The 14,506-nt window shown below is 49.4% G+C and overlaps 1 protein-coding gene across 3 annotated transcripts in view; it reads left to right on the forward strand.

The window, feature by feature from the left end:
* Nucleotides 1–594: 594 nt before the first annotated feature.
* Nucleotides 595–14,506, forward strand: part of LOC119445378 (general transcription factor 3C polypeptide 3) — a 501,836-nt gene continuing 487,924 nt past the window's right edge. For all 3 annotated transcript variants that reach the window (XM_049664501.1, XM_037709688.2, XM_049664502.1), the window contains exons 1-2: nt 595–730; nt 806–883. In XM_049664501.1, coding sequence (XP_049520458.1) covers nt 626–730; nt 806–883 — 183 coding nt within the window. In that variant the 5' untranslated portion in view covers nt 595–625. The remainder of the gene's footprint in view (nt 731–805; nt 884–14,506) is intronic.

Below are 14,506 nucleotides of genomic sequence, written 5' to 3' on the forward strand. Positions count from 1 at the left end.
ATCAAATATTTGGACTGCAGGAGGGGTGCAAACCAGGAAACAGCGGTTAAGAAAAAGGTTAAGGAAACAGAGAGGGGTCTGTGGAAAACAGGGATGCAGACGAAATCAGCACTGGGCACATACCGAACTTTCAAGCAAGAAATTGCCAAAAAAAATATCTACGATAATTCTAGGGGAAGCTCTTTGTTGTTTGAAGCCAGGACGGGAGTATTGCGGACTAAGATGTACCGAGTCAAGTATCAAGGTATAGACACGTTGTGCTGTGCGTGTGGAGAAGAAGAGGAAACGGCTGAACACCTCATACTTTTCTGTAAGGGGCTTAACCCTACAGTGCAAGGCAACGGGGCTGATTTTTTCAAAGCATTGGGGTTTAGGGACAGTGAAGGCAAAATAGACTTTAAGCGGGTAGAAATAACCAAACAGAGGTTATCTGATTGGTGGATAAAATTAAGGCAGGGGTGAAATTTCACCCACCACAAAGTACAAATTATGTTAATAGCCATGGCTAGGTGGCGTATGCCACCGCCCGATTTAAAGGGTTCAGCCTCATCCATCCATCCATCCATCCGCTGCATCCTTATCATTACCCGTTGCAGCCAAGTCGATCCGACACCAGCCAGCTTCAATGGCGGACAGTGCAAATGATGCGAGTGCGGTGGACCCGTTTAAGTGTCTGCTCGGCGAAATCACCGAAGACCAGTGGGAGGTTTACAAGGCGCTCAGAAAGAATGTGAGTGAAGTCCGTCTTAAACGGTTGTAGTGCGTCACGATGAGGAACGTTTTGCGAATGTATCGTCTATCGCAGCAAGGTGGCCTTGTCCAGCAAGACGACGATTCCTCCTTGACCAGCAGCAGCGATGAAGACGGCGAGGCCCCTGCAGCGGTGAGCTTCTGACTAACGAATATTCTGCAGTATATTGTTCACACTGTATTCTAAACGGACTACTTCAACATCTATACCAGAATTGTGGCGCAGCAAAAGACGAGGCACGGCAGAAGCTATATAGACAGGCGCACACTTCCAGCTCATTTTGTTCCAGATCACACGGCGCACGTTCGATCGCGATCGAGCCGCATCGAAATTCTGGACCGCGATTTGCTCACTTGTGCAAGCTACTGGAGTGATTCAATCGCGGTCGAGAGACGAGCGATATCCCAGAAAGTTTATTCGTTCCTGTGGAATGTAATATTCGTTGCTGTGGATAGAAGGTTCAAGGCTCATTCACACCAGTGACGCGCGACCAAGTTGGTCGCAAAGCGACCAGTCGCAAATGGTCGCATTTCTCGAAAAGCGACCATTTTGGGCCAGCAGCTCGCTGCTCGATTTTTCAGTCGCGCGACCGTGGTCGCAAAGCTGTTCAACCAATCAGCGCCGCGCCGAAAGTGATGTTATGTGTCGTCGTCCACGCCAAATGCAATGTTCACTCCACCGTATGCAGACTACAGGCCGGTAATTGGTGTCTTGTCTTGTGATGCTGGGACGTAGCAGTTGCAGCAACGTGTCGAATGTACGCGGTCGCATTTGCTGGAAGCTAAACAGCAGGAAAAGAAAGCACAACACAAGCCCTTTTTCCGGCTGCCGTTCGTTGGAGGAGCACGCCACCCAAAGGTGAACAGCGGGCGAACAGCTTCGCTGTAATATTATGCACCGAATCCGACGCAATGTGAACTAGAAATTACAACTTGCTCTCGATAATACTTGTTGTTCTGCACACTAAGTTCAGGCAGGAGGCGGCTTGTGTGGCCGGCCACTTCATGTGAGCGGAAGCACGGGCGCAACCACCAGTGTGCCAGCATCGCGTTTTCTTCGGAGGCTTCCGCACTGCCACAGCTGACACCACGGCAGAGCACATCAGCACAGGGACGACGTCTTCCTGTTCGCTCGAATCAAAATCCACGGCTGTTGCCGGAACGCGAAACCAATTTACACATTGCCAGCGAAGTGTGCGCTAACTGCGTAGAAACATCAGTCGCCTTTGGTAGCGAGTCGCAAATGGTCGTGCGACCTCCTCAAGTCGCCGGTGTGAATGAGCCTTTACACACGAGCTGTTTTTATTGCGATAGCAATTATATGGACACTTCAAGCAGATTTCTGCCGTCGCCGTGGGGTTCCGTATAAATTCCAAGGGCTATAAAATCGTCGCCGCGCGCTGTATATGCCAGTGAAAGCGCGTGGGGGACGCGCGCTATCACGTAGAGTGAACGGACTGCGGAGAGCAAACGCGACTTTCGTCGCACGAAAGGCCGTGGGGGTATGGGAGGGAGGGGGGGGGGGCGACGCTGTGCTGCGGCGCCAAATGCGTATCTTGCAACCGGGTGCAAGGGGAACTGGCGACAAATGCGTTCTTGTACTTTGTGCCGGTACGGGGCGACGCTGTGCTTGGTGCAAGGGGAACTGGCGACAAATGCGTTCTTGTACTTTGTGCCGGTACGGGGCGACGCTGTGCTGCGGCACCAAATGCGTATCTTGCAACCGGGTGCAAGGGGAACTGGCGACAAATGCGTTCTTGTACTTTGTGCCAGTACGGGCTGCCGGTGTTGTAGTCGCGCGCACCGTATCTTGCAAGCAATCTCCACACTGCTCTGACCTTTGTATGCGCCGTGCATTCGCCACTCAGTTTCCGTTGAAGCGATAGACCGCACGAACCTTCACTCGCTTTGGCGGCTGCGCTTGCTGCCAGCGTTTTGACAGTAGTTGTCTGCGGTCATCCAGTGTCATCTATTCATGTTTGCTTGTGCGCGCTGACACCACGCTTGTTAATTCAGTTAGTAAGCGAATGTGTCCAAGTTTATGCAGCCAATAAAACTACTATCCCTACTCCGAATAGCTCTCTAATAGTTTGCTATCGCAATTGATGCTTCACCTTTTGGGTGAAACTGCGACATTTTTTTTTTTGCTGGAACGGGCCTCAACCAACTACGCGCAACCATATCACGATGTCGCGCTTTCGAGTGGTTGCCGGTTCACACGTGACGAGGAAGGTGCGTTTCATTCCTCGTGGACAGCGCATGCTCTCGTGAGCGATCATTTATGCTGGCCGATGTGTAACCGTGCCACAGTTTGACTGAATTTCGTAAACTACTCCCACTGAGACCTAGACTGCTTCTTTCCGCAACTTTGTTTCTATTTCCGTATTCCATTACATGCCTGCAAATGTTAGATAACTTTCATGGTGCGGCACGTCAAACCTTGAAGCTGCCTTTAGATTATGTGCCACTTTGTGACAGCATGGTATGACTACCAGTCGTGTCTCCTTCTGCCGACATTGACTTTTCGTACTTGGAGGCTTACATTTGATTCATATTTGACAAGCAGCAGCAGACCAGGACATAAAAAAACGATTACAACACAAGCATTTGAACTTCTTTAACAGTGCTTCAACGACAGAAGATGGCAGCACACTGGGAAAGCCAGCTGAAATGAGGTGGGGCAAAAGAAAACTAGCTTGCATAGCGTGATCACAAAATTTCTTTAGGGCTGATTCCAAACTCACAGAGGCGATTGCTCGTTTTACGGTCTTGGAATGGGCCGAGTCACAAGGTGGACGAATCCAACAAACGTGGTTGCCAAAAACATTCATATAAATGTCTCAAAACTGAAGGCCGTTACTAACGGGAACCTCATGAGTAAAATCCGCTATGTCATTCAAAATTAAGGCCTTTCTCGTGTTTTTTAAAAACATTAAAAACGTTTGACACATATTGCTCAAACGATACATCGGAGGCCTTCATTAAAACAATTTGTAACGAAGAGCCGCCGATCAGCTAGGCGCATCACCAGTGTTTCAAATCTTGTGAAGAAGTGCCGGTCAGCCAGACCCATCAGCAGCATTTTATGTACGGGCTGGTTCTGGTTGCTTGTAGGGCGATAACCTCCACAACAATTTCGACCTTTCCTGTCTTATGCACTTTGTAAATAAACACATTTACAATGTGTGTAGGTTGCGGGGTACGACTCTGTCTTCACTGGAACTTCGATGCCAAACCCTTCAGCCATCTCGACCCACACCAGATGATCCAGCCAAGCCATTTCTGACCATGCCAGATACTTCAGCCCAGCAAGTGGCAACCACGGTGGCTCCAGTCATCTGTCCTGGCGTACAGCATCAGCGGGATCCTGTAATTTTCACGTGTACTGGAGATCACAATGTCAAAGACTGGCTTGCCTCATACGAAAGAGTCAGTGCACACAACCACTGGGACGATTCGGCAAAGCTAAATAACGTAATTTTCTACTTAAGCAACATTGGAAATTTATATCATAATTCAGAATCCTATATCAGAACATGGTCGGATGCACACAGCAACCAGGTGAGAATTTCACCAGCGAAGACAATATTAATCTGTGCAACCAAGTCAACGCAACGATGTCAGAAGCTGACAAGATCGGGCATATCCTCAAATAAATTGAAGGCGACGCCTTCCAGATGTTGGCTGCTTGAAATCCGACCACTGTGTCTGTCATCATTGCTCTGTGCCAGAGCTACGATGAACTTCGAAGACAGCGGGTGGTCACACGACATCCGCCCTTACAATTCGCCTCTGTGTTACCTCTGATGCTGGGTGTCAATGAATTGCGCCTAAAAAGGAGTCTGTGCGCGAAGAAGTTGCTCGGCAGCTTTCCCTGGTCCCTTTGTTAATGTGCATTCATACTCTCCATTGACCCCGGAGTTGAAGATCGGCATCAAGGAGCAAGTTGTCGAGTGCCTGTGAGCTGCCATTCGACAGCTTATAGTTGTGGCGCCCTTGACGTATGCCGACGGCGTCGCAAAGCCACAGTTCACTCGCCGTCCTTCCCTCCAAGTGGTTGCACGACTGCCCCCGATGTCCTTTTTGCTACCTGCACCACAGCTGCCACGCCAGCCAGATCCTTGGTGCACTCCGGACAACCAGCCAATTTGTTACTATTGTGGTGTTCTGGGACATGTTGCCCACTTTTGTCAACGCAGTACGCCGCCTTTTAAAGCAAAGCTTTTTATGTCGTACTGATTCGGCTGTGAGCACCGAAAACGCACTCCAAGAAAGGCAACTTACACAATGGGACTATGTGCATCTGCCCACACAATAGAACAACGACATGTATCGTAGAACACTACAGTTTACATTTGCAGTTGTACCAATAAGAACAATGGGAACTGCAATGCCACGCTACCCAGGTGAACTGTACATACCTGCGTGGCATTACGCACATAACGCAATGCATTCCCGGCTGTCACCATGGGTTGGCCGCGGGTGCAGCGCACGGCAGAAGAGGGTGCCGTACGCGAACGTGAGCGCGATCGTGCACGTAAGGCTGATCCCGTGTATCGGCAACAGCAGAGCCTGTGACCGTCTACCACAGCGATCACAAGGCAATACTGTGCAAGTGTAGAGTCGTTCGTGAAAGTGTGAGTGTATGCGTGTAATCGACGACTACATGTTTTAAAATAAAGGCTATGCAACTTAACGGAATCTGTCTTCATTCAACTTCAACGTTAAAAAAATACAAGCCTAAACAAGCAATCAAATCACATATGCATCGCATCGGGTCGCTCAGCATTTCTTGGGTTCGTTACGTGGTCGTTGGCTTTGGATTTTGATTCAGTTTTCATGGGACAAAGCCTCGCGTTCAACCATCTTTCTTTAAGAAACGGGCTTTGATTTTTTATGAGAACCACCGACCCGTGAGGACCCTCCACAGCCGCAGTCTCCTGTGCCACTAGATGCAACCCCTGTTCTTAATGCTACTCGTCGTTCTCCATCCCCACGCCGCTGCTCCATCTCACTGATGAGGCGCCGGCCAAGCATTCAGGGGAACTAAGTGTCGTAGTTCCCGAGGCAAAAACTGCGTCACCTTCGATTTACCAAAGGACTCGAAATAACCCCCACAACGTCATTGAAGTGTACGTTGAAGGATTTCGAACATTCACACTGGTTGACATGGCGCAGCAATCTCAGTGTTACGCACAGAACTTTGCCGGATGATAAGGAAAGTAATGACATCACTTTCCGGACTGTATTTGAGTACTGCGAGTGCACAGCCTGTTGAATCTTTGAGCCTGCACTGCATGTGTTGTCATCTAGGAGTCTGTTTATGTTATTGAGTTTGATGTGCTGCTGTCCTGCTCCCACAATGTCATTGTAGGCTGGGATTTGCTTTCGTCCAGTAATACCATCATTGACTGTGCTCGTGCTGTGGTGGAGCTTTTTTCTCTCTCCAATGCAGCCGTGGACCAAGATTCTGTGGTGGCTACAAATATGGTTGTTGCCAAAGTTATTGATATTTCTCCTCAGTCATACACTGTTGTCTCTGTCTCTTGCGCCTCAGCACGTGACGCATTATTCATGCCATGTGACCCATCGCCGTTCTCTTTCGTTGCCCTTTACTGTCATTGCCCTCAGTGCTGGCCATGGTGTTATGTTTGTGTGCAGTGTGTCTTTCCTGTTGCTTATATTGCATTGGGGAGAATGCCTTGGCTACGCGCAAACAGAGGATTCCATGCTCTTCGACGGTCCCGACGATGCACATTTTTCGGCCCTCACTGCGCTCGACACTGTGACTCGACTGCCATTGGAGTGCTTCCATCCGTCAGTCTCTGGTGATCTTACGTCCACGCAATGCACTCAACTTCTCAGCCTGTTAAACGAATTTACTGCCATCTTCGACTGCCATCAACATTCTCCTGGATGCACCACCACAGTATCAACACCGGTTTGCACGGCCCAATCCTGCAGCATCTTTACTGTGTCTCAGCTTCTGAAGGTCGTGTCATTGACGAACAAGTGAGCGAGAGATATTTATTCTACAGTGTGGTGATTCAGCCATCCCATAGCCCGCGGGCATCGCCAGTCGTGCTCTTAAAAAATATAATGCACCCTCTACTTTCGAGCACATGATGGACAGTATCTTGCGTGGTCTGAAGTGGCACAATGGTTTGTGATACCTAGATGATGATTTCTTCTCGTCTGATTCCCCGACTCATCTCCTACGAGAGGTATTAAGCTGTCTTACCACGGGCTGGAAAAAAATGCTTGTTTGCTGCTTGTAGGCTTACCATCCTACGCCATGTCGTATCCAAAGAAGGCATGCTTCCAGATTCGGCAAAACTCCGTGCAGTTTCGGAGTTCCTCAAGTCCACTAACCTGAAGACACTACGTAGCTTCGTCGGCCTCTGCTCCTATTTTCACTGTGATCACCGCTCCCTTGACTAAACTTCTGGCTGGCGACAATGCCGTATCCGCCTGGTTGAAAGCTTGTGATGACACATTCACGACCTACTCCGGCTGCTTACCTCTCCTCCTATTCTGCGATACAGTTAAACCTGCTTATAACGAACCTCCATATAACGAATTCCTGGATATAACGAAGTTTTTCGATTCCCCGCCTTTACTCCATAGAAGCACATGTATTTGAGACCTCTACGTAACGAAGTGGCAGCGGGAGACCCCCTCAATATAACGAATTTTCCCCTATGACCACCTAAAGATTTTGCCCCAAATTTTGTCATTTTTGCGCGAGTAGCAACCGGAAGCACCTTCTCCACCGCGATGGAATGCCAAGCGAGCGCACGTGTGCGTGCGTGTGCGAGGCGGCCCTGCATCCCTCGACCCGGCGATCTTGCCGCCGCGGGCGTGACCTTTCCCCCCTTCCTTCATTCAAATCTGATCCTGTCGCTTGCTGCAGCTGGCCTAGCCCGCCAAGCCGGCACTCTCTCCTTTTCCAGCTGATGTTGCCGACGCGCTGGTACATGCTGTGGCACATCAGACTCAATGAGCACGGACACGCGCTGTCAAACGCTGGCGGCTGTGGAAGCGCTGCTGGAGAAGCGAGCGAAGTGACCTTCGTGCTGTTGTCTATCGCTTCAATGCAAACTGAGCGCCGAGAATACACAGCACGCAGAAAGCTACGAGCCGCCGACGCACCTACACTGCTAGACTCTGCCGCAACGCAGATCGCTTTCAAGATACGGCCTGCGCGACCGCGCGCTGCCCCGCTATCCCCCCCCCCCCCCCCTCGCTCCCTTGCCGGTGCCTCGAGCGCAACGGAAGAAGGCGCGCTTCCTCCCTGCTTTTCTTGCGCGCGCGAGATTTAGACGCGGTCGTCAGCTCCCCTCGCACGTTTTCACTCGCACATACAGCATACGGTGCGCGGCGACTGCGTTATCGCCCTTGGACTTTAGGGTACGGCCACGCTAGCAGCAAAAACACGCAGCAAAAACACGCAGCAAAAACGCGCGTCAGAAACGCCCGGCAAAAGCGGCAGGAATCGGGGGTCTTGCAGCGTGCCGCGCAAAATGGCTTCGAGACCCATTTCTGCGGCAAATGCCGCGTGCCGCGAGATGAAGAACCAATCAAGAGTGACGATCGAGGGTGACGTCACGGAGCCATCACAACCGGAACGCCGCCGGTCCGCGCCAGGTTTTCAATCGACGATCGCCATCTCTCGCATGAAACAACGAGCTCTCGCGCTGTTGCTCGCCCGTTCGGAGAGCGCGGGAGATCTTCGAGACGCGGGTGCCACGGTGGCCTCGCGGGGCCTAAGGCGCTGACGCACGGCAACTTGCCGCTCGCTGCATGACGCGCTCGTTTTTTTGCCGCTAGCGTGGCCGTACCTTTATATACGGAATATCTAAGAGCCAAAACAAATTTTAGGGCCACAACGCGTCATGGACACCCTCTTTATATAGCAAATACGGATCTCAAGGGCCATACTTTTGCTGGCGGAAACCGAAAATACGTCTTAATGGTCGCCCCGGCACTTTGGGCGGCCAATGCCATCGTCAAGCCACCAAGCCAAGCGACATAAAAAGTCAAAACGGCCGCTCGGGCCGGCGCCGGGTGGCGGTTCGCAACGTATGATGCGGGAACGGTCCCACAGTTGCGACGCAACAGCGGGGTTACCAATGCATTGAATTCTATGGGAGCTGTGCCGGGACCGGTTGAAAACGACGTAACAGCCGGGAAAACGCAGCCCCCGGGAACGTAACAGCTAGGTTCTACTGTAACACTGTACGACGCTACGGCCATCGTGACGCTCGCTCTTCGTTTCCGATGCCTCGCGCTTGTGCGAAATGACACGCGTCCACGCATCCGGTACCTGGTGTGACATTCCGAGGATGAGTGCTTCGACGAAAACGGAAAACGGGTGCGCGTTACAATTGAGGGCGCGTTAGAATAAAATAAATACGGTAAACGTTTATTTTTCGACTTTTCGTGCAGAACCTGCATATAACGAAATCCTATTTATAACGAAGTTTTCCGGGAATTTCTCAATTTTGTTATATCCAGGTTTAACTGTATTTTGACCCCGCTGCCCCAACTAAAGTCCAGTGGAGTCATCCTTGGTGCAGTTCTCAACCAAGGAAGACATGGTCGTGTTGAACATGTCATTGCTTATGCCAGCCACACACTCACAAAGGCGGAGCTAAACTACTCTGTTACCGAAATGGAGTGTTTAATGATACGCTGGGCCAGGGGGCGTAGCCAGAAATTTTTTTCGGGGGGGGGGGGGGGATGTTCACCACTGGGGGGGGGGCAAGCGTCTGCTTTCCTCTACATGACGTGATCAATAATAAATATCGGTAGTTTAAGCAGACTCTATAGTACATCTATATCAAAGACAAGGGACTCCCCCCTTGCGTGTGCTTGTGAAGAAATTAAGTAAAAAGTAAAGTAAAATACAGTAAGTATGACAGGTACAGTTGGCATTTGGAGCAACGGTCTCTCATCGCGCCACTGAATGGACCAGTCTTTGAAAACGTGTCATTGAGACGACCCGCACGATCGCAGAAGACATCATTAATTGTTAATCTCCGTTAAGCGTAGATGGCGTCGTCCTCGTCGGGGCGAAGTGCGTTTCACAAGTCAAGGATGGCTATACACGTGAAAATGCACGTAGGCCCAGTGTCATGAGCAACAAAATGAAGAAAGAAAGAAGAAGAAAAACCAGAAGATAAGAAGAGAACAAGAAGACACGAGGAGTTGGTGGCAGAAATAAAGAAAAAGAAGTTAGAACATAAGAGCGGCTGAATAAAAGGAATGCAATATGAAAGTAGAAGAAGAAGCGCAAAAGTGCACGCGCAGCTACGTGGCCAAGGGGAGAAGAGACACGTAGCCGAAGAGAGCAGCCCAGCTACGCTCTGGGACGACGAGGGGCAGAAGTAGCTGGAGGCCGGAAAGGACGGGTGGATCACGGAGACGGCGGCAACCCAATGGAAGCTGTTCTTCAGCTGCCGCGGCCACGACCCGCGAGCTGAGTGGACGTCCCACTGGAAGCCGCAGCTACAGGCTGACGGCACCGCTTCCCGGATTCCCTGCGGCTACGATCCGCAGGCTAGCGGAGTCGATCGGGCGATCCAGGCGCCTCGGTCACCCCACCGTCCTGACCCCCGAACCAGGCCAACCGTGGACCGAACGTCGGACACAGCGACTTCGAGTCTACGACGCATCGGCGGGCCCAACGACGAGTCGCCGGAAGCCGTGACGACGAGGTGACGTGGCCACGTCGAGGGACTTAATGTAAATATTTGGACTTATGAATTTTGAAATCTGAGGACTCTGGGGAATTTCTAGAATTTACTCGTGTTGTATATTGTTTGTTTCGTGCTGTTGTCTTTGCCGTTAGTTTTTTCAATTATAAATGTTTGTCCTAAACGTACGACTTGTCCCTGTCTGTCTTTAGTCCACCGAAATCCGTGACAATTTGGACATGAATGTAAATTTGAACTTAATGTAAATATTTGGACATGAATTTTGATATCTGAGGACTCTGGGGAATTTCTATAATTAACTCGTGTTGTAAATTGTTTGTTTTGTGCTGTTTTCTTTATCGTTTCTTTTTGCAATTATAAATGTATGTTTTAAACGTTCGACTTGTCCCTGTCTGTCTTTAGTCCACCGAAATCCGTGACAATTTGGCGAGCCTGCCAGGATATTCCACCATTTCCGGCCCTGTCACAGATTTTTGGTGGTCTGGAGATGGATTGGGACAGCATATTAGCTACGGTTCGCGAGAAAAAGCTTAGCAAGGAGCAGGGCCTTAAACTAATTGAGGATGTAATGAACCGTGTCCATGCCGCTCGATCTTTAGAACTTGAGACACTTCGGCAAGCATGTGAGAAGAAAAAACAGTTCGAAGAGAAAAAGACAGAGATGCCAGAAGCAGTCAACCTAATACATAGCAGTCATAGCATACCTGAAGAGAAGCCTCGCACAAGTGAACTGTTGCGACGGAATAGTTGCCGCTATAAGGCTATCGATGACCGCGCCGCCGAGTCCTATTGCACTGGTGAGCAAGGGGTACAACACCCGAATGAAGAGTGTGTTTTCGGTAGTGCAGTGTACGTGCCAGAGGGTCGTGCTCATGAGGGCGAACGGTTCCCAGAAACGAAGGACACTGACGAGGGGGGGAATACCGCAACGCCGCATACGGTGTGTGTTCAGTGCAGAGCAATTGGAGATGTCGCGCAGGAAGGGAGAGTGCTTGACTGCGGCAAGGCTTTTGAAGAGATGGAGACTTTCGACTGCAGAAACCCCTGTGAACACAAGCTAGTGACCTGCAAGCAAGATGTTGCTGACCCAGACGACCACAGGTGCACAAGTTTTAAGAGTGGCGAGAAAGAAGAGCGCATTGAGGAAGCGATGACAGCAGACAGAGAGATAGAGATAGTAGAGAAAACAGAGAAAGAGAAAAGAAAGAAGCATAAGAGAAAGAGCAGATCGAAAAATTGCTTCGAGGAAAAGAAAAAGACGAAATCACCACCCAAGAAGAAGACACGAAGAAAGCACCAATGGGCGACTCTTTATGGCATTGCTCATTGCAACGCAACCATGAGAGGGGGATTTAAATTTGGGGTGAGAAGTAGCAGAGCATCTGAAGATGATGACTTCGAAGAACGTCGCAAAGTTTCAGAGCAAGAGCGACGTGTATTTAACTGCAGATCCCAAGCATGTCCCCAAAAGAAGAAAAAGGTTTTCAAAAGTGACTTTTTCAAGTTCAAGGACCAAACCAGCAGCTCCACTAATCGCTCAAGAAGGCAGACATCCCGAGAGTACAGACGAAAGATGAGGAGACTGCTGAGAGCGAGATGGCGCATGAACAAACATGAGTTCAGGAAACATTGTCCTTCAATGAAAAAGGAAGCGAAACTTGAACTACACAGGCGACTTTCAAAGCCAGGAAGAAACCGTGCAGGCACAGGAAAGAGAAGAACTAAGAAGAGAAGTAGGCACCCTAGGCGGTCTCGACAGCGACGCAAGAGGAAGGCACTACGACAACATTGAGGGTATCAAATGGAATTCCAATAGGGAGAGGACACGGATTCTTTTGCGGTTCGAATAGTTAAGCTGATTGGGAATACCACTCCTGTTTAGGACGTAAAATAGTTTATGCGGAAAGAGTCAGAGTGTACCTTGCATTTAAGGGCGGATGTTTGTTAGCAGGATATTTGTTCAGAAGAATTTAAGAAATGGTTCCACAAAAGTTATGAAAATTGTTGTATAAATATCAGTAATAGAACAGTGTTCCTAAATGTGCTCATATGTTGCCATCATTGTGGTAGGTAATATCCTAAGAATATATTTAAGGTAATGTTGCGTGTAAACGCACTTCTTGTTGTAAAGTATTTGTAGGACGAAAACCACTGATAGTATTTTGCCATTTGTAGAGTTTGGTAGCGCAGATTGTGAAGTGGCGGAGTGGTTGAGTATAGGCGTGTGAAGGCTCATTAGTAACTGTGAGCAGTGTTATAGGAGCGGTGTTTAGGGACGTAGTAGATTTAGTAATGTTGTATAAGTGGTGTAAGTGTTGCTGTGAAGCACTGGACCACTGAGTGCTACAGAAACATGTGGTATAGTAGTGCTGTGATAAAGTAGTGCGCGACAATGACTTTTTGGTGTCAAATCGTGAGCTCTGGTGTGTGCAGTGAAGTGAACGCGTGAAGTGAGGTGGGGCGAGTGTACAGATTGGTGCAAATGACGAAAATGGTGAAAACCGTCAAGCGTTAGTGCTGGAACAACGTATGAAGGCGACGATACAAGGAGGAAGAAGCAGTTTTTCAAATGGAAAAACTCTTGAAGGTGGGCATATGTCATGAGCAACAAAATGAAGAAAGAAAGAAGAAGAAAAACCAGAAGATAAGAAGAGAACAAGAAGACACGAGGAGTTGGTGGCAGAAATAAAGAAAAAGAAGTTAGAACATAAGAGCGGCTGAATAAAAGGAATGCAATATGAAAGTAGAAGAAGAAGCGCAAAAGTGCACGCGCAGCTACGTGGCCAAGGGGAGAAGAGACACGTAGCCGAAGAGAGCAGCCCAGCTACGCTCTGGGACGACGAGGGGCAGAAGTAGCTGGAGGCCGGAAAGGACGGGTGGATCACGGAGACGGCGGCAACCCAATGGAAGCTGTTCTTCAGCTGCCGCGGCCACGACCCGCGAGCTGAGTGGACGTCCCACTGGAAGCCGCAGCTACAGGCTGACGGCACCGCTTCCCGGATTCCCTGCGGCTACGATCCGCAGGCTAGCGGAGTCGATCGGGCGATCCAGGCGCCTCGGTCACCCCACCGTCCTGACCCCCGAACCAGGCCAACCGTGGACCGAACGTCGGACACAGCGACTTCGAGTCTACGACGCATCGGCGGGCCCAACGACGAGTCGCCGGAAGCCGTGACGACGAGGTGACGTGGCCACGTCGAGGGACTTAATGTAAATATTTGGACTTATGAATTTTGAAATCTGAGGACTCTGGGGAATTTCTAGAATTTACTCGTGTTGTATATTGTTTGTTTCGTGCTGTTGTCTTTGCCGTTAGTTTTTTCAATTATAAATGTTTGTCCTAAACGTACGACTTGTCCCTGTCTGTCTTTAGTCCACCGAAATCCGTGACAATTTGGACATGAATGTAAATTTGAACTTAATGTAAATATTTGGACATGAATTTTGATATCTGAGGACTCTGGGGAATTTCTATAATTAACTCGTGTTGTAAATTGTTTGTTTTGTGCTGTTTTCTTTATCGTTTCTTTTTGCAATTATAAATGTATGTTTTAAACGTTCGACTTGTCCCTGTCTGTCTTTAGTCCACCGAAATCCGTGACACCCAGGCTATACCTACTCCCATAGCAATAGCTTGTTCGCTGCGTCTTTGCGCTAGAAAACTTAAATACGCGCAAAAACCCTTATGCTTTTTTTTTTTTCGAAGCTTTCGTCGCCCTGCTCCCTCACACGAGAGGGTTATATTTCCTGCAGCAAGTGCATGGGCCGCTGTGTCTTCCGCTGTGTGCGAGCGTGCAGCAGTCATTTTCCTTTAAGTCAACAGATTCAGAATTGTACAGAATATTTCACCGCACAGCATATATATGGCATGTGTATGCATCTTAAGTAGTGTGTGCAACTTATTTCTGCTTCACTTATGCCGGTGCAAACAGGGAGCGGCCTTGTACCTCACAGAATCTAGACTGATTGGTGCACTAGTGATGCAGGAATGAACTCCGGTCTTGTTCAATGCATAGTGCACATAATCAATTTCTCAG

Source organism: Dermacentor silvarum, chromosome 3 (assembly GCF_013339745.2).
Source record: "Dermacentor silvarum isolate Dsil-2018 chromosome 3, BIME_Dsil_1.4, whole genome shotgun sequence".
In the NCBI taxonomy this organism is placed as follows: Eukaryota; Metazoa; Arthropoda; class Arachnida; order Ixodida; family Ixodidae; genus Dermacentor; species Dermacentor silvarum.